Source organism: Accipiter gentilis, chromosome 16 (genome assembly GCF_929443795.1).
Source record: "Accipiter gentilis chromosome 16, bAccGen1.1, whole genome shotgun sequence".
Lineage (NCBI taxonomy): Eukaryota > Metazoa > Chordata > Aves > Accipitriformes > Accipitridae > Astur > Astur gentilis.
Genome location: NC_064895.1, coordinates 3,334,799 through 3,360,402, shown reverse-complemented (window position 1 = coordinate 3,360,402; position 25,604 = coordinate 3,334,799). Strand labels below are relative to the sequence as shown.

General features: G+C 41.2%; 1 protein-coding gene across 17 annotated transcripts in view; it reads right to left on the bottom strand.

Moving 5' to 3' along the window:
* Positions 1-23,221: 23,221 nt before the first annotated feature.
* DST (dystonin) overlaps positions 23,222-25,604 on the bottom strand; it is a 309,801-nt gene continuing 307,418 nt past the window's right edge. For all 17 annotated transcript variants that reach the window (XM_049819450.1, XM_049819456.1, XM_049819454.1 and 14 more), the window contains one exon: positions 23,222-24,283. In XM_049819450.1, coding sequence (XP_049675407.1) covers positions 24,018-24,283 — 266 coding nt within the window. In that variant the 3' untranslated portion in view covers positions 23,222-24,017. The remainder of the gene's footprint in view (positions 24,284-25,604) is intronic.

The window sequence follows — 25,604 nt, the reverse complement described above, 5'->3', positions numbered from 1 at the left end:
ACATCTGAAACTTTACCAATACATTAAACACTAAAATAGTTACTTCGGAGATCTCATTATACAGTACTCCTGACACTACATCTCAGGGTTGGACTTATAGTTTTAACTTTCTTTCCCTTCAGGCTTTCACCAGAGAAACATACAACTTGGAATGTTACCAAGACAGTTGGGGAATGTTGCACAGACTCCCAAGGCAGGAATCTGATGGCTCCATGTAGGAAATGAGGCCAGATGCTAGGGTAGAGGGGTGTTACCTCTTACTAGATGATACAGACTTGATGATAGTGAATTTAAGCTGACTTATAGTGATGTGGACAATATGCTCTAGCACAACTGTTTTAGTACATCAAATGAGAGCATTTCTGTTGCCATTACAGCACTTCTTGGGTTGTGGGTTTGTTTCTTTTTAAACTAGAATTACTTCTTGACCACTAAATTGGTTCTTTGTTCATTGTTAACAATTATGCCAAGAGAAAAGCTAAGAAGTACAAACACAATTACCTACACACACAAAAGTGTATGCTGGGACAAATGCCTTAAGTTTCCTAACTTTCTGAGGAAAAACTTAAGAATATTAAATGACTGTCACCATAACCATCACAGAGAGGAAAATTGTATAATGTGTGTTTAGGACTGATGTTTAATTATTTACTCTGCCTAATTATCTAGTGGTCTCTGTGGCAGGATCTACAAAAAGTCTTCACGGACTGACGTTTCATTTACCTTTTGTCAATACTTATATCTGCAAAAATTCCTTCACAGTTTGTAGTTCTTCTATTTCTTCCTGTTTGTCATGAAATTTACCATCTAATTGTACTTTTTGAGTTTGGCTTATGATTGCCTACCAAACTTTTTCTCAGGGCAGTATCTGACTTATACAATCTGGCATCATCATCCCCCCAGGACTGCATGTTTGTCTCAACCAGCTCAGCTCTATAATGGAAGCTTTTTAAGTTTTTTCCCCTTTCTTGGTTCTTCTTCTTCTCCTGACCCATCTCCAAAATTCCCTTCTTTCTGGGGATGTAAGAGTGTGCAGAATCTGCACAGCAATACCTAACAAGCTCTTCCTCACAATATGTAGGCCATTAAAGATATCACCTGCTACTAATTCTGCAACACCCAGAAAATTACCTATATTTCCTGTCCTAAGGTATCTTCATTTGCTCTTATGAAAAGGCAGATCTCCCACTTGAACTGCTTCCACCTGTCAGCCAAATTTTTTGAGACTTTGCACCAAAAGAAGCTTTGTAAGTTTCTCCATTTTCTCATTTACCATGTGTCTCTTCTCAGTTCCTTCAATATCTGTGCTACTTTCTCTCTGATCTTGTCTCCATTTATGGTTTTTCTGGTCTTGGTCACATTTCTAAGTGGAGATTAATGAGGAGCCTGAGTCAGTGTTTAGAATTAGCAAACAGGTGGGTTAATGGACGCTGAGGAAAGATCCTTGTGAGAGGGAAAAGCATGTACCTGCATTAGTCACACCACTAACATCAACACTCTTTAACAACTGGTTTGTACCAGACTACTCCAGGAGTGGGTTAGATTTCTGGTTTTAAATCATTGCATACCTTCGCACTCTAGATTTAGAAACTGGCTAAGTTACAAGCTGTACAATATTTTCTTCTAATATTAGCTGTTTCTTCCACTTTCTAGAAAAATAATGTGAAGCTCATGCAAAACATGCAAAGATCTTCCAAAATTAGAAGCTGCGGGGAGCACCGCAGTGGGGAACCCACCCAGGTGTTACACCTAACTCAGGAGACTTGCAATGATCCAAAGGTTGACATAAAGACTAGTGTTTTAAATTCTCAAATGAACCTAACAGAATCTAGTAAGTAACAAAATTAACAAAAGAAAACAAAACCAAGAAAGCAAAGGGAAAAAAAGAAAACCTTTTTCCTTCAAATTTAATTTGGGGTGCTTACCACACAGAGAGGCAGGTATCTGTGTTGAACAGGCTGGAGATTAAACTTCCTGTAGTCAGCATGTAGCAGCATCAAGTCTCCTCTCAGGTTTTACATGATTAAAATAAATTTCATCCAAGGAAATGAGGGACTGCTCAGAAGAATGAAAAGCCTAGATAGTGTATGTCTGGATAGAAGGGAAAAGGAATGTGTTGCGTAGAGCCTGAAATGGCTTGTGGAGCTGGCAGGGCTCAGCACAGCCAGCACTGAGCTGGAGCAGACTCCTCCAGCAGCACGTGTGTGTGTGTGTCCCGCTCAAGTCTGGCAGTGCCCCCAGGATAATAGGCCCAGAGTGCTAAAAGCGTGTTACTGGAACAACCCCTGTCTCTGCAGGCAGCAGCCGAGGTGAGGACAGGGTGATCAGTGCTGCCTGCGGAGTAGAGGGTTTGGTGCGTGCCTTGGCAGGCTTTCAGTCATTCTCCCCCAGGGCTGGGAAGTTCTGACCTGCAGCCCACTTTTAGGGGTTATCTTGTGCGGGCACAACACAGATAGCTGATCCACTTCTGGGCCAAAAGAGATCCTGATCACTGCTGGTGGTGCCATTGCACCTGTGCTAACGAGCTCCTTCAAAGGCAGTGAGTGTATCAATAGCAAAAATTGAAACCACTCATGAACACAGAACTGCCTAGATAACCAAGGATGCCAACAGCACCATAAGATGCAGGGGCAGGCCATTCCCCAGCCTGTAATTTAACATTTCTACCCAGCTCCTAGACGGCAGGGCAGCCAGAGTAAGTGCTGCTTCCCAGGAGCATTCAGTGGTTTAGCACAGAGCAGTATTGCACTCAATCCTGTCATCCAAATTCTTTGTTTTTCTTGGAAAACACACCAGCATACCATGGGAGCAGCTGGTCTAATTGCTTCCTTTCATTACCATCTATGGATGCTTCTGTCAAGCTAACCTCCTTTACTGACTGGGCTTCTTTACAGCTTTTGACCTTCAGCCTCACGAGAGGGTTTGAGACACCAGCTACATTGTCCACTTCTCCCATAGTCTATTTTTTAACCACTCTCTACCCTTCATGGTCATTCATAGCAGTTACTCTTTTCCACAACTCACCCTGCTGCACAGCCTAAATGGCAGTTTTTCTGAAGAATAGTCTGGACAGGGTGCTTTAATATTTTTTTTTTTTAAGCTTTCCAGGTATTTTTTTGCTTGACAGCCTAGTTTCATGTTACTTACTTTTAAATTCCTACAGGGAAGAATTCTTCTTTTGTGTGAGGTAGGTATGGCAAAGAAATCTCCAAAGTCCTATGAGCACCCCACTTCCTTCCTCAAACCCAGTACTCTGCACTATTTTTACCAGTAATCAGTATCTAAATAATGTTTAGCAGAATATCTGTGACACCTGTGGTAGAATATCACTCTCCATGCAATATCATTAGAAACAGCAGCAGAATTACTACAGAAATAGCGCAGCATTAGGTCATTTACTGAACACAGAGCGGAGTTAAACAGGTACTGTTTTTCTAGATTTTGTAGTGGCCAATAATTAATAATCAGCCATAGAATTTGTGTAGTACAAATTTTATTTCCCTTGACCTCATTTTTAACCCCAAGAGTAGATTTGTTTCAGATTCTCACTCCAAGACCACCATGATCTGATCCCAGCAGAGGGTATATAGCTGTCCCTTCAGCCAGTGGTGGTGACGCTTCACCATCACAAGACTGTCTTCTTGGTGCAGCATCCCTCAGCCTTGGCAATCTTATCTCAGTCCTTCGGATGCCAAAAGAAAAGCGGCAAAGTCTGTCAAGGATGCAGTTTTCTCAGGTTTGTCTGCATGACCAGTGAACTTGTGCTTAGAAGATGCTTCTGACAGGAAGGTTGGATTGCCCTCCACCTGCAACATCCACATAGACAAACCAACTCTTTGTTGGAAACTGCATGGAACAACTACAGTGTACCCAGGCAGGACAGGATTCTCTTTAGCATCTTTGAATAGAGACAATATAAAAAACCAGAAGATAACCACAACCATTTTGGACTGCTTGAGGACTAGTTAGAGGACTTGCATCTGCACTTGGCGCGTGAAAGCTATAGCAATTAATTTTTGTAATGATGAAGCTTTTTCCGCTTAGACAGGAACCACACCAGAAGAAGGCAAGTTGATACAGAGTGAAGGCATGAACTTGAAACATAGATGTAAGAAAAAAACAAAGGAATTAAATCTACATTTGTGAAGAAAAGTCTCGATCAGAAATACAGTGTGTTAATGATCCCATAAAACTCTCCATCTTCACATTTTTCACATATTCAGCTAGACAACAGGTTGCAAACAGAGGGAGAATTCCTCCTGTAAGGCAAACCAGAAAAATGAACCGAAGGGTAGAAGCTGAATTTGAATCAAAAGCCAATAACCCCCAAAAGCAAAAACATAAGTTTCCTTCTGACAAGTATTTTCATTGCTTAGCTTGTGGAAAATTGCTCTATAATTAGAAAAAGAATGAGCTGGGTTTTTTTACTATTTATGTAGTAATACATATGGGTTTTTTCTGATAAGAACATTTGAGAGACCCCCAAAGTTTTTGTCTTTATTAACAGATTTGCAGAGTAAAGTAGCCTGACCAACAAAAAAAGTATTATAAAACTAGGGGATTTTAAAACACTAAAAATATGCACAAAGCTGCAAAGCAAGTCCTTCTTGCAGAGTTTACACTCTAGCCAATAGCTTGAGGTGAGAGATGAATTGAGAGTTCTATGAAGAGGACTCTAAGGGCATAATGCAAACTATTCTTAAGGGCAAAAAAAAAAATGAAAACAGATAATTTGCAATAAATGTCAGCTTGAAATAATTTGTATTATAGCAGTAGTCAGAGAGTTTCTTATGCTGCCTGGTGTGTAATATACTATGTAGTGGGTTTTTTCCATGATCTTAAGTTTAAGCTCATATATGTACTGCACAGTAGATGATTGTCATTTTAGCAACATCAAGGGTGACTCTCAGCAAGATGGTCTGAGTATAAACATCATTAGCCAAAGCATCTGCTTTTGGCTGGTGTCAGAGACAGGATATGAAAACATGGAAGCTTTTGATCTTATATTGTAAGGCCAACAGGCTGCACAGAGATGTTAGTTTGGGTCTCAGTGGCAGCTTAATGCTGCCAGCTCAAGCCAATTAATCTTCCTTTTGGGCTGTACAAGCTGGCCAGGCACAGCCAGGGCCACAGCGCTGCTCTGCTGGGATATCTCCCTGGAGTTCACATCTCACTAACTTTAGGCAAATGGGCTGGGTGGGAAGGACCAGCCTGCGGAGGCCTATAAAGGTATCTGCTGCTTTCTCTTGTATGAATATTGCTGGAGACTTTCTTGCAGTAAACGAGGTAGGAGCTCACTCGCAGGTGACTGTACCAAGGGCACTGCAAGAAAAAAGATGTGGAGGAAGAGCAAGAGGAAGTATCATCATGTCTCCAAAGACTTTTGTCTACTTTAAATACAGGAAAATTGGGTGAAAGTAAGGATTTACCATGAAACAAAAGCTCTTTACAACATTACAGGTGATTTAAATCAGTGGGTGCCATGAAATAATAACACCATGAATGTGAATAGCGCTTACTGTCAGAAAAAAGAACAACATCCAAAAGATGGGAGCACTATTGAGGCACCCTACCTGTGGTCACTGCGCACAAGCGCTGCATGAGGACAGGAGTGCTCATCCCATTGCAGAAGGGCAGAACCCAGAGGTCTGTGATGAGACCAAAGGGGGGGGGGGGGGGGGAAATCAGGCTGAAGAGACCAACTCACAAATCCAAACCACCACGGGTCTCCACATGGAGTATAAACAGAGCTGTGCAAATAAACTGTAGCTGACTCAGGTGTTCACAGGAGATGTGCTGGGATCTTCTGAGATGTTCTGCTGAAGGAAAATTGATAAATAGATAAAACCCTTCACCCGAGAGCAGTTGTAGGCTGGTACCTGGCAGAGTCCCTGGCACGGCACGCTGAGCACCATGGTTACAGCTGTACGTTAACCAGAACTTGGGCAATTCCCCAGCACTCGGGCCAGATGCCATGGACTTGCATCCCTACCACTAAATCCGCTCGCCAAAACAGGGGGGCTGCATCCAAAACAGCTATTAGTATGGGAGAAGGACTGCTCCCAACTCCCAGACTGTGCCCAGGAATTGCTTATGGGGGTGAAAGTTCGTTCAGGCCAAAACCATGCCAGAGACCTTTCCAAAAGCTTAATGCTACAGATGGGACTGGGTACCAGTGCTCAGGCTCTCAGTGATTCACTGCCATAAACACAGCTAGTGACTCTCGGAAGAATTCTAATTCCTGCCCTGCTCTGTATATGTTGCAGTTCATCTATATACTAAGCAATATGCAAAGACCATATAAATCTTATTGGGAGATGCTATATAGAGACTAAAACTGTTCCTTGGTAGTAACACCCAACTCCAGCTACTTTTATAAAACAGTGACAGTAGCAGGAAAATGTGAAGTGGCTAATTCAGGGTTATTTGTTGTTGTTTTTTTTAAGAGGTCTGTGTGACTTGAAGAGTTACTAACAAATAAATTTGACCTCTGGACTTGAGAAATTGGTAGACAGTGTAGCAAGAAATAGAAGCAGCAGACACTGCCCAATGCAATAGCCTACAGAAGAGTGTTCCTAGAAAGTAGGGAAGTCACATCTCAGCAAACTACTGGAGTTAGTGCAAGGTTGATAAATCTGAAGTAGTTTTCTTGGATTTCCAAAAAGGTTTGAACAAGGTCCTTCCCAAAGACCTCTAATAAACTAAGGCTGGTGTTAAGGAAAAGGGGATATCCTTTATAAAATAAAGTTTTTAAGGATGGGAGGAGAAAAGTTAGAGATAAAACCCAGCTTTTACAGTGGAGGTTCTGTTTCTGTAGGGAACTGTGCCTTTCAAGGTATTCATAAATAGTATAGAAATAGAGGCAGCTTACCATAAATGAAAGCAAAGAGTCGTGAGGATATCAATCACCTAACTCAGTGATGGGGCAGTACAATGAAAGATGAGGTTCAGTGCTGAACAGCCAGAGGATGTCAGGGGGACAATTTCCCATGAGGTAAAAAGCTTACAATCAGCAAGTAATGTTAAGCAGTATAATGAGGGTGGTAAAAGATCCAGATAAGTTCTCGTCTTATTTCTACCATTTCTGAGGGTACAGCAGAAGAAAGCGACAGCAGCAGAGCAGATCATAGCCATGCTCTCAAATCAATAACACTTTTCTGGGTAACTCTAAGAATACAGCTGGAAAAAATAAAACAGTTACAAATCTGGCAACATAACTAATTTTATTTTTAGACTGTTGTCAAAATACAATGCTTAAAAACATCAGTGGTAATGGAAATTTCTTTATGAGACCCACCTCTGCCCTTATTCATTAGCTATGTCAGTGGCTAGAATAAAATCTTTTTTCATGGTTTTTATTCTATTAAATTGACCTAAGAAAGTGCAATTTTAGTCTCTACCCTTCCCTGGTAACATCTATGACACATCACATGGCCTTATTTCCTTATCTCCCATCACGCTTTTGATCCTACTTTTCCAAACATCAGTTTTGTTTCCCCAGTCTCTGTTTCCTGCAGCAACCAACATTACTGATCTTTCTGTAGCCTCTCTACAAGAAGGGAAGGATTTCATATTCACAGGAAACATGGCTTCCTAATGGAAAATGTTTTTCCCAGCCACGCTTAGGTAACTGAGTTGCAGCACCCCATCAGGCAAAACACGTTCTCTTCCATTTTAAACGATCTTCAGGCTAAGCAGATACACAAAAATACTAAACATAGAATCCAAACTCAGAACTTCAGTTCCTCTAACTATTATTTCTGAATTCTGTTGAAATTCTGAACTTCATTGCCAGAAATTACTATTGCTCACATTTTAACAGCAGAATCAGAGCAGCCCAAGCCTGGGATGATTTGCAGCTGGATCTCCTTGCTTTTACAAACAGCTGGATCCTTGTACCCCTTGAACTTTTCAGGCTTAAACTACATCTAAGAAACATGCTTAATGTAAATGCTGCAGAACCTGGCAGAGATGTAAAATGCCACCTGCAGCATTTACCCGATGTATTTGCTCTAATCCCATATTACTCGGTGCAAGGAGAGATGGATTAGTTATCAAAGATTAATTCTGGTATCAGAAAACATAGGAATGTACACAAGTCACACTAGCATGGAAGAAAATAACATTTTCCATTAGCAAATCTGAAAACAAATGCATCTTTTGTTTTCTGTTGGAACAGGGTCCAGATCGGGCTAGTTTATGTTACATTCCTGGAGGGATCATGCTGTTGTAGCATGTCATTTATCAGATCTAGGCATGAACCCCTGAAAACTAACTCTTGCCACAGGTGTTATAAATTCTTCAGGGGTTTTTTTGTGTGTGTTCCAAGGAATTTTTTTCTAGTTTACTGATAAATATTATCTGACAGTGCCTGAAATCTAAAATTCTCTGTTTGCAGAGGAATGACACCACAGGTGGCTACATGAGCCTCAGCAACATGAAGACCTCCTCCCCCCCAGAAGTGAGGGCCATGCCTGGCTGGCTCCTGTCCTGGCAGCTGACCAGACTGCGAAGCAGCACTAATTGGCATTTTGGGTTTTGTACTGCATGAACTCTGCCCTAAGACCATTCAGCACAAAGTGCTGCTCCAGTAACCACCCTATCTAGTCTGCACTGAAACCATTCCACACAAGCTGAGGGATGCTTTAATCAGGATTCACTTCCAGAGCAATCCAGTTAGCTCAGTTAAGTCTTCAGCATTCCGAGGAAAACAAACTGTCACAAGGAGAGCAATCCTGCAAGCGGAGGAAAGAACTGTCTTCCCCCAGTCTGCCTCTCCAAAAGAACTGATCTAGGATTACAAAATGCCTCTGCCATATAGCAGCAAGACATGAGATGTGTGTCAAGCACAAGAAAAATCATCATCAAAATTTGACATGACGGATAAACGTAGGAGGCATTAACAATAGCCAGTTTTTTCGTAGCCTGCTTAGATCCCTTGGATAAGAGCAGGCACATGATTAACCAAAAATTCTAGCCAATAGCTGATGTTATTTCAGCATTTTTCAAATGCTTCAACTAGAACTTTGTCAAAATAAATGGTAGATTTGCGCTGCATGTGCTTATATGGCAAGGTTGATCCATGCTGATACTATTACAGTGTTGTAAAGCATAAAATCTAGTTAATGGTTTCTGCCAAACCATGAATCAGTTGCAACATAATGACCTGAAGTATGTTCTTTTTTCCATTTTCTAATATTTCTTTACAGCACAACCCAAACAATTGCTCATAATTAAACTGATTGGAGGAGCAGACACTGGCAGGAAATACACTGCTGGCACTGATCCGATAGCAGTTCATTGTACTGAATTTAGAACAACTACATCAGTTCCTTTCATTTTGCAGAGAAAGAGAAGGGGAGCTGCTTTTTTATCTTTTGCTCTCTACGAGAAAAATCAATGTTTATCAAATCTCCTGAAGCAGATTTGATATTTTTAATGAACAGCTTCAGTGCATCCCTGGGTACCCTGATGCCTTTGCTCATCTTGTTTCACCTTCTTTATGGATGTTTTGTGTTATTAGTCATGATCCATCAGGGTTTTTTCTAGGAAAGCATGAGTAGATCAGCAAGTGAAACTGAAGTCCACATTTAAAACTACGTGATGACTTGTGAATTCTTATAGAATCATTTAGATTGGAAAAGACCTTTAAGATCATCGAGTCCAACCATAAACCTAACACTGCCAAGCCCACCACTAAAGCACGTCCCTAAGTGCCACATCTACACGTCTTTTAAATACCTCCAGGGATGGTGACTCAACCACTTCCCTGGGCAGCCTGTTCTAATGCCTGACAACCCTTTCAGTAAATAATTTTTTTCTAATATCCAATTTAACCATCCCACCACCACCACCACCACACCCCCAGCGCAACTTGAGGCCATTTCCTCTCATCCTATCACTTGTTACCTGGGAGAAGAGACCGACCCCCACCTCACTACAAACTCCTTTCAGGTAGTTGTAGAGAGCGATAAGGTCTCTCCTCAGCTTCCTTTTCTCCAGACTAACTATTTCTCCTTCTTTTCCCCAGTTCCCTCAGCCACTACTCATAAGACTTGTGCTCTAGACCCTTCACCAGCTTCGTTGCCCTTCTTTGAACACACTCAAGCACCTCAATTCTTCCACATCTACGGAGCAAGAGTCATGCATATGTATTACAGAGTAGAATAATATCCCACAGCACTGTAGGGAAGCTAAAGCCACATTTTGCTCTTGAGCAGACATGTCCAGTTGAAACAAAATTTGAACAGAGACGAAAGGTATACTGGTACCTACAGAGACAAATAGTCAAGGAACGCTGCATAAAACCATGAAACTGTCCCTTCCATTTCACAGTAGTTTTGTGCCTCAGGCTAGTCTTAATTCCCAGCATTTTAGAAACTTTCCTTTCCTACACAAATCTAAAAACATTCAACTGTACTTGAGTACAGATCTGTACATAGATAGAAGCCGTATTTAGGAGGTCCTTTAGCAGAATGAATGCTCTATGTTGCATGGAGCCAAATTTTCAGATCCCATAGGTACCCTGACAGAGCAGGTGGGTATTTGTCTTCATTCTGCAATGCACGCTCTACTCGGCAGCTCAGGGAGAGTGAGAGGACAGGGTGCCCAGCAGTGGTTCCTTGCTCCCAGCAGAACATGTGCAACCTTGGGCTTGTACAGAGGCCAGTCAGAATCTGGCAGTCAGTTAGTTACTCATGCATTTAATTAAAGTGCTTTTTCTCTCACACATGCCCAGAGATGTAGCACTTCCCATGAGTGGCTGTGAATAGATCTTTGAAGAGGTTCTCACAGAATGAATGTACCTCTGTTTCCCCAAAGTGCTGAAGAGAGGGCAAACTTGGTTCAGAAATATAATCTGTATTAGTATATTTATAACAAGTGAGATCTGTGCATTCATATCTCATTCATTACCCATGCAGACCTTGAAACAAAATCCAGACCTTTTTTTTTTTTTTTTGTCTGGGGGAGCTTTTGAATAGAGCACTGTGGAAGGAAGATATGGCTTGCAGCTTGCCTTTAGCAAATCACTTGCTTTCTTTGCCCTTCTCTTTCATGATCCTAAGTCACGTCTACCTGTATTGACAGCTCCTTGGGAGCCATAGCTGTGGCTGATGGTCCTGGCTTCAGTAGCACTATAAATAACAAGTATCATTAAGAATATGATTTTGTATGTTCTAAAGATGACAGTGTAAGTCACAGACTTGGAGAATTGTTGAGGTTGGTGGGGACCTCTCGAGATCACCTAGTCCAACCCTGATGCTCAGAGGATAGTCAGCTAGAGCATGTCATCAGTACTATGTCCAGTCAGGTTTTGAATCTCAAAGAATAGGAACTCCACAGCTTGCCTAGGCAACCTGTTCCAGTGTTCAATCACCTTCACAGCAAAAAGTATTCTTCCTGTATTTCAACTTGTGCCCATCGCCTTTTCTCCTTTCACAAGATACCACTAAGAAGAATCTGTCTCCATCTTCTTTACTCCCATCCTCCCCCAATCAGGTAAGCAGCTCCCTCTTTCTCAGCGTCTCTTTTTTATGTAAAATGCTCCAGTCCCTTCATCACTGTGGCTCTTTGCTGGGCTTCCTCCAGTATGTCCATGTCTTGTACTGGGAAACGCAGAACTGGACACAGGACTCCAGGTCTGCCCTTACCAGTGCTGAGCAGAGAGAAGAGAAGGATCCCCTCCCTCGACCTGCTGGCAATGCTTTTCCTAACGGAGCCCAGAATGCTGTCGGCTGCCTTTGCCACATGGGCACACTGCTGGCCCACGGTCAACTTTGTGTCCACCAGGAGGTCCACGGTGTTTTCTGCGAAGCTGCTTCCCAGCTGGTCGGCCCCCAGCCTGTCCTTGTGCTTGCGGCTATTTCTCCTCAGGTGCAGGACTCTTTGTACTTCCCTTTGGTGAACATCATGAGGTTCCTGCCTGCCATTTCTCCAACCTGTTGTGATCCCTCTGAACGGCAGCACAGCCCTCTGGTGTATCAACCCCTCCTCTCAGTCTTGCATCATCTGCAGAGCAAGTCCCAGACCCAAATAAACACGATGTGGATTGTAACACAGGAGCAGAAGTACTTTTTGACCTGTCTTCCTAGTGGATTCTGGTTGTATGGTTTGCACAGCCCCAGAGCTGCTGAGGCCACCTAGGCTTTAAGATCACCACCAGCTCACACGTCAGAGGCACCATGGGGCTGCTGTGCAGAAAGGCCATTTGCCTTGTTCATGCTGCATCATGCCATTCTCAGTCATAAGAATAAATCAGTTACACCAGAAAATAAAGGAGAAATAATAGCTGCTTATTCCAGAAGTGCAGCAGCTCTGAGATACAAGTAAAACATCAGCATGTTTAATTGGATTTTCTCCATTTTGTGAACAATCTCCTTTTGCAGTTTATCTTTCTGTATAAGAAGGAGGGTGCCTACTTTCTATTTATATCTTTGCTGGGAAAGATTCAGTGTTCTGATTTTATTAGAACACTGTTAAAACAGAAACATTCCAGAGCCCCAAACTGAAAGATAAATTCATATTCGTGTTTGTGTTTCCCTCTAGCCTATGTTCCCTAGCAGAAACACTAAAAAAAAAAGTAATTGTAACTTAAGTTTCCAGATAACTCAGGATGTCTTTTCGGACAAGAAGGATTAAGTTTAGGTTCCTAAAGAGACATAATTAAATAACAATGTGCTTGAAAGAGAGGGATGGTCTTTTCAGGTTGAGGACTTGATGAAGATTAGTGTGTGCCAAACCAGCTTCCTGATTTGCCAGCAAGTTTCCTGAATATTCCCAGCCAAATTGTTCAACCTGCTTCTCTGTTTCCTATCTGAGAAGGCAGCATATTCCTGCTTCCCTTCTTTCTGCTCTTTAGCTATCTTGGTTGTAAAATAGTAAGAGCAGAGCAGTACTCTGCAGAGATTACAGATAAAGGGACCAGCAGTGCCACAGTAATCACAGGTTTGTATTTAGGGCACTTCCTACAAGAGCTGAACACATCTACCCTGTAGACAATTTCAGTATGTGCTACCTTTAGCAAATGTATCTTGTTTCTCTTCACGCCACATTGTTCAGAGCAATTCTAACTTCACCAGGAGGTGTTTTTCTGCTCTCCCATCTCATCAGCTTTTTAATTTTAAATATCTCTTTGGAGCAAAACTTAGATAACTTGTTATCTCTAACAAAAGAGAAAGTTTGGAATTACACAGAATACTTATCCCTATTTAAATCATGCCCCTATTGGCCTCAATAAAAAAAAAAAAAAAAGGGGGGGGGGGGGGAGAAAAAAGTGTTTCAGTACATTTTGAATTCCATTCTCCAGGTGAACTTTGTGATATGCTAGGGAGAGATATGTATGAACAGGAAAAAATACCCTAAGGCAAACCACTGAAGATTAAAGTTAGACTGCATTTATTTGGGATTTTTCAAAGTACTTGCATATATTAACTTTTGCATTCTCACATTGCACTTCACTTCTCAGTTTCATTCACCATAGGGAACAGAATTAGCAAATAGTCATAATTTTTACACCCAGAATCATGAAATCCAAGAACAAGAAAACCAATCCCCTATGAGCAAGAAATGCCACCTCTATTTTGCCAACTCAGCTAGTCATCACTGTCGATACAGCCTTCGGTTTAGTGAGAGAAGAAAAGTGCTGGCAGAGTGCCGTAACCACTTCACCAGGCCAGACAACAAAGAGTTAGAGATTTGAGAGGAGAGTCACCATCAGAAGTGCTGAAAACAGAATGTGTTTTGTTACATTAATGTTTATTGGAAGCATAGCATCACCAAAGCATTTCTGAGGCAAACCAAGACTAGCCAGGAAACTATCACATACGGTATTTTTCATATTTCCAGTAATTTGACTTTTTTTTTTTCTTTTTTTAAACTATAGAATGATCACCAACACAAGTGCTTTATACTGGTGTCTTACAGAACTGTGTCAAGACATACCAGCTGAAGAAATGCCCCAATATCATCCAGCCTGAGATGCTAGCTTGCTTCTTTACACCATTTTGCAACATCCCTCTGAGTAAAGACTCTCCCAATGTTGTATTGGCTTGAAAAAGCACTGCTCATCTTTTCTGCTTTACTGCCAGAACAGAGCCCTGCCAAAGAATAGCTGTTGCAAGATAGCTCATTAAATCTGAGACTCCTTGTTTTCTTTTGGATGGTCTCCCCTCCTGAAAGACTAACTGAAGAAAAACCTTGACAGAAACCACAACTAACTGCTGACTTAAAAATATATAAGTGGAACTTGATTTTTAGCCATCTTTCTCCAGGCTTGATCAAGTAAATCCCAAACCCACCCACCCCAATGCTCAGAGCCAGGAAAACAGTTTTGTGCTACAGGACTCGCTGCTCATGCTCTAATTGGCAACTCTGTTAGTTATTTCTACTTGAATTAAACACTTATTTCAGACTTTAATTAGGAAATATGCTTTAATTTGCTTTTTCTTTGTCATCTGTTGCAATGTCATTTTATCACTGTGATATAGCATCCTTGGACAGGGTAGGAACTAGGACAAAACCTTTTGTCTACAGGCACATGGATTTCAGCCTCATTTCTGGTATTCTAAGAGGTATGAATAAATTATGCTGTAATTCTCTCTGATGTGTATTGTTAACTAGATCTCTCCAGCAATCGAAACAGCTGATGCTTCAGTCTGAGACTACACATGTGAGTTTACACAGTACAATTTCTGGCAAAAATGCTTCCTTACAAGTTAATATCACAACAACAAAATGATGTCTCCTCTTCGATTTTAATCCAACTGATTTTATCTCTAACTCTACCTTCCAAACCACGTATATATTCTTGTGTTGGACTGCAAATGACCTCAGTCTGGTAAGCTCATGCACAGGCACTTAACTGCAAGAAAACCACCACCAACCCCCAAAACAGAACTCTCCAAATCATCACTTAATGTTAATGCAGCTGCCTAAAATATCACCCATCCAACAGGTGCTTCTAAACGTTTGCAGTACTTTAACAATCATACCCTACATAATTATTGTGCAATTATGTATTTTTTTCAGAGGTGTTTTTTTTTTAATGGACAAATGGCATCATTGTGCCTGAACTCAAACTCCCTCAACATCAGTCGAGTACTCAGTTGAAACTCTTTGCTTTTGCTTATGTAGAGCTGGAGACCACACCTTATACCCTAGAGTTTAATAACACAGCATTCAGGGCCAGAGTCTGACTACTAATATATAATGAAATAGTATGGAAAGACATTACTGTATACAGCAGGCCATATATCTAAGAGAAGGAAAAGATTCCTTAGTCTCTGCCATTTTAATTGAAAAACTGAAGGCCAGCTGGTAATCTCCCCTTTTAGTTTGCATTGCTATTTAGGAAATTCCTGACTAATTGTCTAGCTTGACTAGTGTTTCACCAGATAAGAATAACATAAACCAGAGAAAATGTTAAAAAAACAAAGGAATGGGTCTGCATTATCTACCTGTCTTTTCTGCCAAAACTAGTTCAACTCAAATCATGGTTAATAAAAACCACAGGAGACAGTTCTGCCCCTTCCAACACAATGGCATTTTTCTACAGAAAGGGATTTTTTTTCTCTTCTTCAAAGACAGTTTTTAGAGGAATTAATTCTAAATTTCAGCCATATTCTAAGGAAAAAAGGAAAAAAAAGTATCACAGCACCTCCTACCTTCTGTTAGGAGGAGAAATAAATACATCTTCAACAGCCCTTCCAACACAAAAGTCATGAAGCTTTGTGAATAAAGAAACATGACTAAACTGGAAATCTCCACCACACACACAGTCCTGCCCTTGAGGGAAGATTAGAAAAGAATGAACCGTAACTTACAGGTCTGAGTCCTACTACTCAGTTACTCCTATGAGGCACTCGTATGCTGTGGCAAGTAGCATAAATCCTGGTCGCCTCCGTTGACCAGCAGGACACGCAAGGTGATGCCATGGTCCCACTTTCACCTCCGGTGTGAGTACTTGGAGCTATGGATTCAATATTCATTTACACGTGTGCACCTTCAGCAAAGGAGATCAGGTTTCCCAAATTCCCACCTGCCACACTTCCAGAAAGCCCTTGTGGAGGACACGAAGAGAAGGTGCTCAGATTCCTGCCAAAGAAAGAGAAAACGCAGGAGCAGCTAACAGGCGATGTCGTTATTGTTAACTATTCCTGACTAAGCAAAGAGCTATTCAGTTGCAGACTTTGGAAATTAAACCTTCCCAGCACCAGCATGGTCTGGCTGGGGGAAATAAGGTCTCTTGCTGCTGGGGGTGAGAGCACCCAGCTATCGCAGAAATCTTGTTCTCGTGAAATTGGGCCACCAAGCAGCTGCCTGCCACCCACCCCAGCCACAAACTCTGTCCACAGACAGATCGCTGCTGGGTTTTGTTACCCGCTGCCATGGAGAGGGCAGAGTTTTCCCCCTATGCTGACCTTAAGGCATCGCTCCTGCAATGGGGAGAGAGGTTGGCAGCGGTAGCCTCATGCCCCTGTAGGTGCTAGAGCCTGACGGAGGATTTGGGCTAATAGTGACCAGGGTTATTTTACTGGATGAGATCATGGCAACATTTTTTCAGGGTCATGCACACACCACTGGAAACAGAGTGGGAGCTCGGAGGGGAGGAGGAGATCTCTTGCATGGAAAGCTTTAAAGTTACCAAATACTAAGAGCTCATTCAGGGGCTGAAGTTTCCATTGGTAATTAAGAAGACCTGTTCCCTTAGAGAGAGCTATATTAAAATTCTTTTGCATCATCAAGAACAAAACCCTCCTCAAAAATCTGGAAAGATTGAATAAGTCCTCATAAGCTTGGGGGGGGGTGGGGGGTGGGGGAATGCCCCTGAATTGTGTGGGGGTAAGAGATGATTAAAGATTATTTCTTCGTTATTTCATCTCCCAGGTAAACACAGCACATGTATAAAAAAGAAATCACATGGAGAAATCTATGTTGGCTACGTCACCACATCGGTGGACTTAAAAAGGCGTCTGAAAATGTTGTGGTCAGGCTAACGATCTTCCTGAGCATTGGCAGAAATAATGAGGCATCGCCTCCCGACAGGCCATTTCTCTCCAGCCACTGCCAGGTCTCCTGGGTGCGGAGGCAGCTGTGCCTGCATGGGGAACCATAACCAGAAGGTTCAGCCTGAGTTCAGGAGCTGGGGCTCACGCACCCTCCTCGCCATCTGGCCGCGGAAAGCATCACTTCAGCTTTTGTTACAGAGCCACGCACACAGGCTGGAAAATGCAGTTTGCTCATTTTAATAGGAAATGCTGCAGAGCTGCTGTACAGTTCAGAACAACCGTACCAACTATTTGCAAATATACTCTGCGAGGTAAAAACAACAACAACAATGCAGGGAAACAGCATTCCCTGCTAATGTTTTGCCTTCCTTTTGAAAAAGGCATTAGCCTTGCCTAATTTATTTGTGGTTTGTTTACTGCATCTCATTGTATTTTTACAGAACAAATTAAATTCGCTTTAATATGAATGTCTATGCTTTGCCCTTGAGTTCCAATATAGCAAACTGTGCTCTGGATTAATTTCTGACTGAATGGAGAGCTATCAAAAGAAATAGTTTTCAGTAAATATTCATCGCACCCAGAATATAACACTTACTTAATTATTTTTATTTTTCTTCATTCCAGAAAGACCTATTTATGCATGGCCACACTCAACTATGCTTATTTAGAATGCAAATAGAGGAAAAACTGCAAAGCAACCACACCAAAGTAATGAATAGCTCATGTCTTTTGGGAAACCCCCTTTTTGTTATCTTCCTTGGATCCATAGGACACTTGGAAGGAAGAGAAACATGTCAGTGTGGTATCCTTTTCAATGACTTACGTTTTTAAATGGTTTGGGTCTTGACAATGTGCATGGCCTCCCAGTGTCCTGTGAAAGATGCATTCATTTACACTGATGCCAGTGGATCCCAGTAGGATGAATGATTGGAGAACCCGAAGGCAACAGAATTTGCAGAGCTATATGTGACTGGGAGCAACACAGAGGGGAACACGCTTGTTTGCTGCTGAAGGATCCCAGAAATGCTCAAAAGCTCGTAAAGTCTTTGAGAGCAATAATGTGACTGGATTCTCCACCCGTATCACCTAGTTTGCATTTCCTGAATGTGACTAGAAATGGTGCTAAATTATATGCTGGTCCATGCTCTGCATATCCCTAACATACATTTAGTGCACCAGAAGCGTGCAAGTGATAAAAGCCAGCAGCAGCAGACTTCCAAACCGTTCATGAAGATCCCATCCCATGTTACCCTTAGCTAGAAATAAACTCATTGAATGGAGGTGGGGTTCGTTCTACTTAAATCAGCCATCTAAAGGTTAGTTGGCTAGGACTGAGCTAGTCCCTGCGGGATCCTCAGCGTCAGTGGAAAGCAATGCACACCTCCCAGGAGGCGCAATGAATCACAGAAAGGCAGCGATGTTTTTTTCCAGAGCACCCTTCCAACAATGTGCACTTCAGGAACTTCTGAGCCAGCGCTTGCAGCTTTGTGTTAAAACCTGTCAAGGGCTCCAACTGCAGACCTCTTTTTTCTGTTAAAACTGACCACCTTCTCCTACACTGTCTTTCCTAGCTTTCAATGTGCTATTTACTCTCATGAAGACCTTTCTTCTGATCCCATAAGTGCTTACTTCTTTCAGAACCTGAATTTTTTTCGCAAAGCCATGTGGTCTATCTCAACCTTTGTCCATACTAACTGATCCTTTCAAGGGCTTCCAGGCAGCTTGTAAGGCATGACTTCCCTCCAGAATCTAAGCCAACTCTTCCGTAGTATATTTATTCAGGTTTCCACTAATACATCATTCATTATTGCTTCTGTAATTTTTTCAAGTCCAAACTGATCAGCAGTTTCCCAGAGCTTACCACTGCCTTTTAAGAAAAAGCTTGCATCATATGTTAGACACTTTTCAATCCTCTCATGTTCACAAGATGAGAGGACTCCAAGTAGCAGCTCAGCTACTTCACCCTTCAGTTCCTGTAGCAGCCTTTGGTGAACACTACCTAACTCCGGATTACCTTGTGTTGTTGATTTGGTCTATGAAGCTTCAACTCCGTGTTGCTAGAAGCAAAGCTACATCCCCTCTTCTGATCAGCAAATGTGGAGTTCCTCAATATTTGCCGTATTTACTATTTTTTTCATCCTCATTTTGAACTGACTTGTTTCTTGTCTTATACTTTGATCATAGACCTTTAAATATAGAGATATTTCTTTATCATATGAACTCATTGCCTTTTAAAATAGCCCAGACAGTGCAAACTCCTCCATAGATCCCCAGGTCCCTGTTATTCTGCCAATAAAAGAGGACTTGGAAGAGCCATGACCAAGACCCAAAAAGAAGAAAAAAAATAATTAATGGCATTAGATATTTTTCTAAATGTTGGAGAGACCATCGTGACCCCTGCAAAAAGCTCCAAGTCAGCTTTTCCTGTCAGGACAGAGCTATCATCACTCTGGCTGCCTCCTCCTAGAGGAACAAAAAACATTGTAGATGCTGACAGGGCCTGATTTACAGTTTGGGGTTCTTACTCATATTCAATCATCCAAGTGCTAAGAACACATCTATTAACTTTCTCAAACTTACTCATCCAGGATGCCAGCTAAGTTACGCAATTCACCTTCATCACTCTTTCCTTCAACCTTCAAATATAGAAACTCAGTTTGAGCACCCTGAGCTGCAATTCAGACTATTTAAACAATTCCAGTTCAGAAGAACTGCGTAATTATGAAATGACAACCCCCAACACTTTTTTTGCTTCAGGTCAGATACCACTTCATTTGCAACAGCCAAACTCAGAACAAGTCTTAAGATAAGGACATCAATCTGCATAAAAAATACTTCAATAGTATCAGCCACCAAGCATTTTCATGCAAATTACATGGAATTTAAGCTGCTGCCTCATCCATTATTTCTGAAGACCTCCCTTTTCCTCTGCAATATTCCTCTTTTATAACTTTTTCTACAGAGATGAGTAACCTACCTGCGTTAAACCTGCCAACACTATTAGAAAAAACCCAAGCAATCGAGCCAACCATCTCTCCCACCTCCACATCTGCAAACAGGTTATTCAAATTCAGCAGAGAGAACAATTCTCATTAGGAAAGCACCTTTTTCTTTGTTCTACAAAATTCCACGCACTTTGCGTGAAGATACAAACCTCCTAACATCACCACCCTCTACTCTGGCAAACGCCTAGTTAAATACCACTAGCCTAGGACAAGCTTAGATGCCACCCCAGAGCCTAAGAACTGGAAACACCAGGAAGCCGCTAGGGCAGCTGTACTGAGATGCAGCAAAGCAGGTAATGCTTATTTTTCCATCCCTGTGGTTATTTACAGAACATTACAGCAAATGCTCAGCAATGTGTCCTCTTGCCACATACTGCGACCAACATACGTAAGCACTACGGCCCCTCTCTCCTATACAAGCTGTGGGGTGTAGATAGTGTCGCCCGTCCTGTGGCAGACATCGGCAGAGGCAGCTACAGGTACAAACGTTGCTGCTGACTATGGTATGGCGTAGCTGCTTCCATCAGAGTTTATTTTTATGAAATGCATTAATTTTTAAATTAAGATTGCATATAACCTCATCCCTATGCTTTTGTAAAGAGATGTGCCACAGGCAAAGCCTGAATTACTATTATTATTACCATTATTATTAAATTATTATTAGCATGTAATTAAGAGGCTCACAAAATACCTAAGCTGAAGAAGCTGAGGATGCCTAGGCCACAAGGCATCACTAGCTCTTCTACTGGTGGTTTTTTACTTACAGGTTTCATCTGTAGATTTCAGAAAATTCCTATTTTGAAGACAGCAAAACAGAAATGCAGGAAGCTGAAAATGACAGAAAAAGTAAAGGAGGCTTGAACTGAGCCAGCTTTTCCAAGCGTTAAATATACATTATTCATTAAACAATATGGTTCTCACAGCCATAGGCTTTCCAACCCTTCTTCCCCCCCCGCCAGCTCCCCCATCACCTCTGCTCCTTCACTGCACAGGAGAATCACAGAATATACAGAGTCTAAGGCACACTAAAAGGTTGACTACTTACACTACTTACATCCATCACACTGGGTGAATTTATGATCAACTCCTACTGCTAGAAAGATGAGAATAAAAGGGAGAAAATGCCTCTCTGATGATGAGGTTATGTAAAAACTCAAGCGAATGATCAAGGTGGGGACATGGTTATACGACTGATCCTTCTTCTCTCATTTATGCCGGTACCAAAAAATAAATATTTCTGGATTACAGAAGATGGAAACTGAATACCACTTCTTTATAAAAATAGTTCACTAAAAGTGAGCTACCTATCACTTACCAGTAAGTCCACAATATGCCTTTTTCATTAAATTCTGCTGCTTTGTCCTTGGGTCCCAGAAATGCAGAGGATACAATGGTTATTTTGAGACTTTTTCAGTATGATTTTTGTAACACAAGGAACAGAATTTTGGAAAGTCTCTTACTTTTGGGAGTTCTTAGTATCAATCTAAATTAGTTAAATCAGTTTTGGAAGAAGGTAATTGAGTAAAGTATAACATCTGGAGACAGATTTGGGCTTTTAAATACAATTCCTAGTCCTGTTTAATTTACTATTAATGGGTTTCCAACACTGGATCATTCTTTGAAGACCATAAATTCCCCACTGTGCCAGTCCTGGCCTCCCCTGTTTTGCAGTTGCCAACAAGCCACGGAAATCCACTACTAAGTGGATTCTTTTAGCCGACATTGCGTTTCTCAGAGGGTGGTCACAGTTCTAGTATTTCTGTAAAATTACAACATAGCAACATGAAAATTCCATACAGCTGCAATATTATTAAAGCATTATAAATACATTTAAGCTAAGACCACAGTATACACACAAGGTGCTTCAGGTAGATGCCAACACTAGCTCATGCAGAGGGAGCTGCTCTGTCCATTTGGGATAGAAGGACCTGAACTACGTACCTATTCTTGCAAAGGAGTTACTCAAATTTGCCATCCCTACCCCTTCACCATCAGTCCCATGGTTATAAAACATGTGAAGAATGTCACACTGGGCACCATGTCCTCCTACAGCCAAGTTGTCCATGCAAGTGCCTAAACTCTATCCTTTTTCTTTCTCCTGCAGACAAGTAGAGATGCCTCAGTGAGCATCTGTAGATGTAGACTACTCCTCTATCCAAAGGTGGTGTGGTGTTCCAAAAATCACTGAAGTCATCCTGATGTATCTTAATGTTCTAGGAAAGCAATCACTGGATGGAATAGCAGCAATGAGAGAGGTGAAACACGGAAAGATAAAGCACTGCAGCAGAGACTGAGGCTTTAGTATTCAGTAAATGTGTGTGCTGACTCCCAAACCAGCTGCAGTAGGACTGGTTACTGTCTGCTTTCCACAAAACCTTGTACAACTCTGTGTTGGAGGAAATCCTGACACAAGTGGATTTTGATTGATTGAATTATCTTTTGAGGATTATTTTGTTTTCCTGTTTCTTATAAACTGATTGTGTGAGTCAACTTGTGAGTCCGTAGGAAGCTCTTGTGACAACTCAGAAATCGTCGTCTTGGTAATACTGCCAGTGTTAGCAGCAAATGCAGATATCACCATTATGTGCATGTCATCAACTGAGCTTCTGCTTTGTTTTCAGCATGCCAAGGGACAAACCATAAACGAATCTTCCCCTACAATTCCTGTACTGAAGGTACTCCATTTTCTGGTATATGAACCATCAGGTTTAGACTATTTGCTCTGCCACATTGGCTAAATTCTACCCGAGTCTTTCTGATGTTATCAAAAAGCATTTTGCATGTCTAGGGATTCTTTTGCTACTTACTACAGCATCTACCCAGCCATTCTACAGCTCTCCCATTTGAAGCTGCATCCTTTTTCCACTGAAAATGAACTATTATTAATCCTTTCAAAGAATCCATGAATGGCAAAAATATTTCACTGACAAAAAGAGCAACAGAATTACTCTTCATGCCTTTCGTACATGGTATGTAAGTGTCACAGTTTAATATGGAGAAAATAATTGTTGACACACAATAATTACATATGACCTGACATGTGCAATTTAGTGTTTTATTAAACAAATACAGTAGCTAACCAAAATCTGATTGCTGATAATGGGAAATTACATTAAAGCCTATGGTAATTATTGGTCATCTGAAATTATATATGCCCTAAAACATAATGCGGAATATTATCTTCCTGTGAAGTAAGAAATACAATAGAAATAAAGTTAAGGGACATGTTTATTTTGGAGCTTTCTGCAAGCAAAATTGCTTTGATACAAAATGAGTTCAATGATACAGTGCTACCATCCACTCAAGCAAAAGAAAACCTCACATTTACATGAATACACTTTATATTGATATTCTTACAGAATAATAGTTTGGATATCCAGAATGTGTCTGGCCTCATTGAAAGCAATGGCACAGAAATGCTGCAAGGTATTGGAGTATCATATTACTGGGGAGTGCTTAATTAACTCTGTGAGTTCTCTGAGAGATGCTGTATAAATAAGGGTATTGTGAATGTGCGTTCGTATTCCTTGGTAGTTTTGACGTACATCCTTTAGTGTTTGTTTCGTTAGCTCAAAATGTGTCATTGTGTCTTTTGGCTTTTTAGTATTCTCTTTTTCTTTTTTCAAGAAAAATCATGAGGTATCCTTTACCGTTAACTAATGACATAGTGACAGGCCTATTTTATTGAGGTTGCAGAGACTTACTGTACATTCAGTACACTGTACATTCGGCAATTATTTTTAGTGTACTTTCTACACATTACTGTGTACAACTGTTAGTTTACATTAAAACTCTTCTCCCTTCCCACAGGATATGGCATAAACAAAAAAAAAATCTGACAAAAATTATACACATAAAATAAGACGACAAATACACAAATAAGGCCATCTGCAGAATTAAAAATCCACCTCTTGCGATATTTCACAGTAATTTCTACATAATATTTTACATCTTACGAACTTAAATACTTAATGCAAAAGGAAAGACCTTTATGAAACCAATCATATTATCTCTTCAAGGACTTGTCTAATTTGCTGGCTAGTGGCCTTCTCTGAGGAGTTGGAATTTTAGAAGGCTTGGCTGATCCTGGCCGAGAACCTGCTCGGGGTGTCGGTCTGCTTGTAGCAGGAACAGTCTCTGACATATCTGAGCATACAGACTGGATTTCTGAAATGTCAAAGTCAGATGCGTCACTGCCTCGGCGGCTACTTGACCTACTGCCAGCCTTGCTTCCTGCTCGGCTTCCAGGTCTGCTTGGAGTTCTTCTGGTTTCTAGAAAGAGAGGAGATACCCATCAGTATTAGAGGTAATGATGAAAAAGGTGTGCAGGTCTTTCCTAGGTCTTTGGCGACCCCCAGAATTCCTCATTGCACAAACTAAATTTTAGACCTCTGTCAGGCAAGCTAAAGGATGCCATATCTCCCACTAAAGAGAAGGAAATGTGAGATCAAATGCTGAGATATAGCTAATTTCATCACTAGCACATCTCATTAAAAATATATTATCCTGGCAACTTTTCTTGACTTAACTAGACATGCATTGTCTCTTCACTCAACAGCCAGAGCCTTTCTTTCCCCTGCCATCTTCTCAGCTATGAATTGAAAAAATTCAGTGTCTGGTATCTTCATGCATTCAGGTTTTCTCGATATACGCACATTGGAGATGCAGATGACTATCCCAGTATTTAAATGTATACCCCTCTTTTTTAAAAATCAAAACCATACAGTTGAAAGCTGCAAGTAAACAAGGGCAGAGTATACATTGTCCCAAACAAAGGGCCCAGTAAATGACCTCTCAGTAAGCCTGTCCAGACAACGTGCCTTGAAGAACAAAAACGCAACAAAGAATCTTAAACAGAAAATCATTAATGTGGTTTTTCATAATTTTCCAATTACTTATTGAATATTTTTGATCTTGACAAATCTGGTTCCCTGTATGGGTGAAGAACACCAAGTTGAAACTGAAATTTTAGGTGGCTCATTTTTCAAATCACCTATAAGAGACATGTACTCTCTGAACAGGATTTTCCAGTACTGCTCAGTATGCTCTGCAGAGCTTAAGATGGGAGGCAAAGCCAGAAGAGCTGTCTTCTGTTCTAACCATCTCACCCTCTCCCTTATACAGAGCTGCTCTGAGGATCCTGGAGAAGGATCCTGGAGAAGCACAGCTTCACTGCTTGCTTTTTTTGTATACTGTTTTAAAATTCTCTATGGGATATTTCATTAGTAAGGTCACCTACAGCTGCTCCCTGCAGTGTTCTTTCAATCATGACTTGTCCATTTCTTTTAAGTGCTCCATCACAGCTAAGCATAACTTGAATACTGGGAAGAACTGAACCCTTTCTTTTTAGTAAATACTTCTTCCCTAATTCCTTAGGCAGACACATCAGAGATATGATTGTCAAGAAGGCTGCAGTCATGAATTTGCACATCCAGACCTGAACACACCTGCTGTGCAACCATGTGAACAGAGGACCATTACCTTGATTATGTGCACCCTTGGCAATACTAATGTGGAGACAGTAGGACTTTCAATCCTTCCCACTCTTCTGACATCTCCCTCACATCCTAATGTGACCATAAGTGTTCAGGTG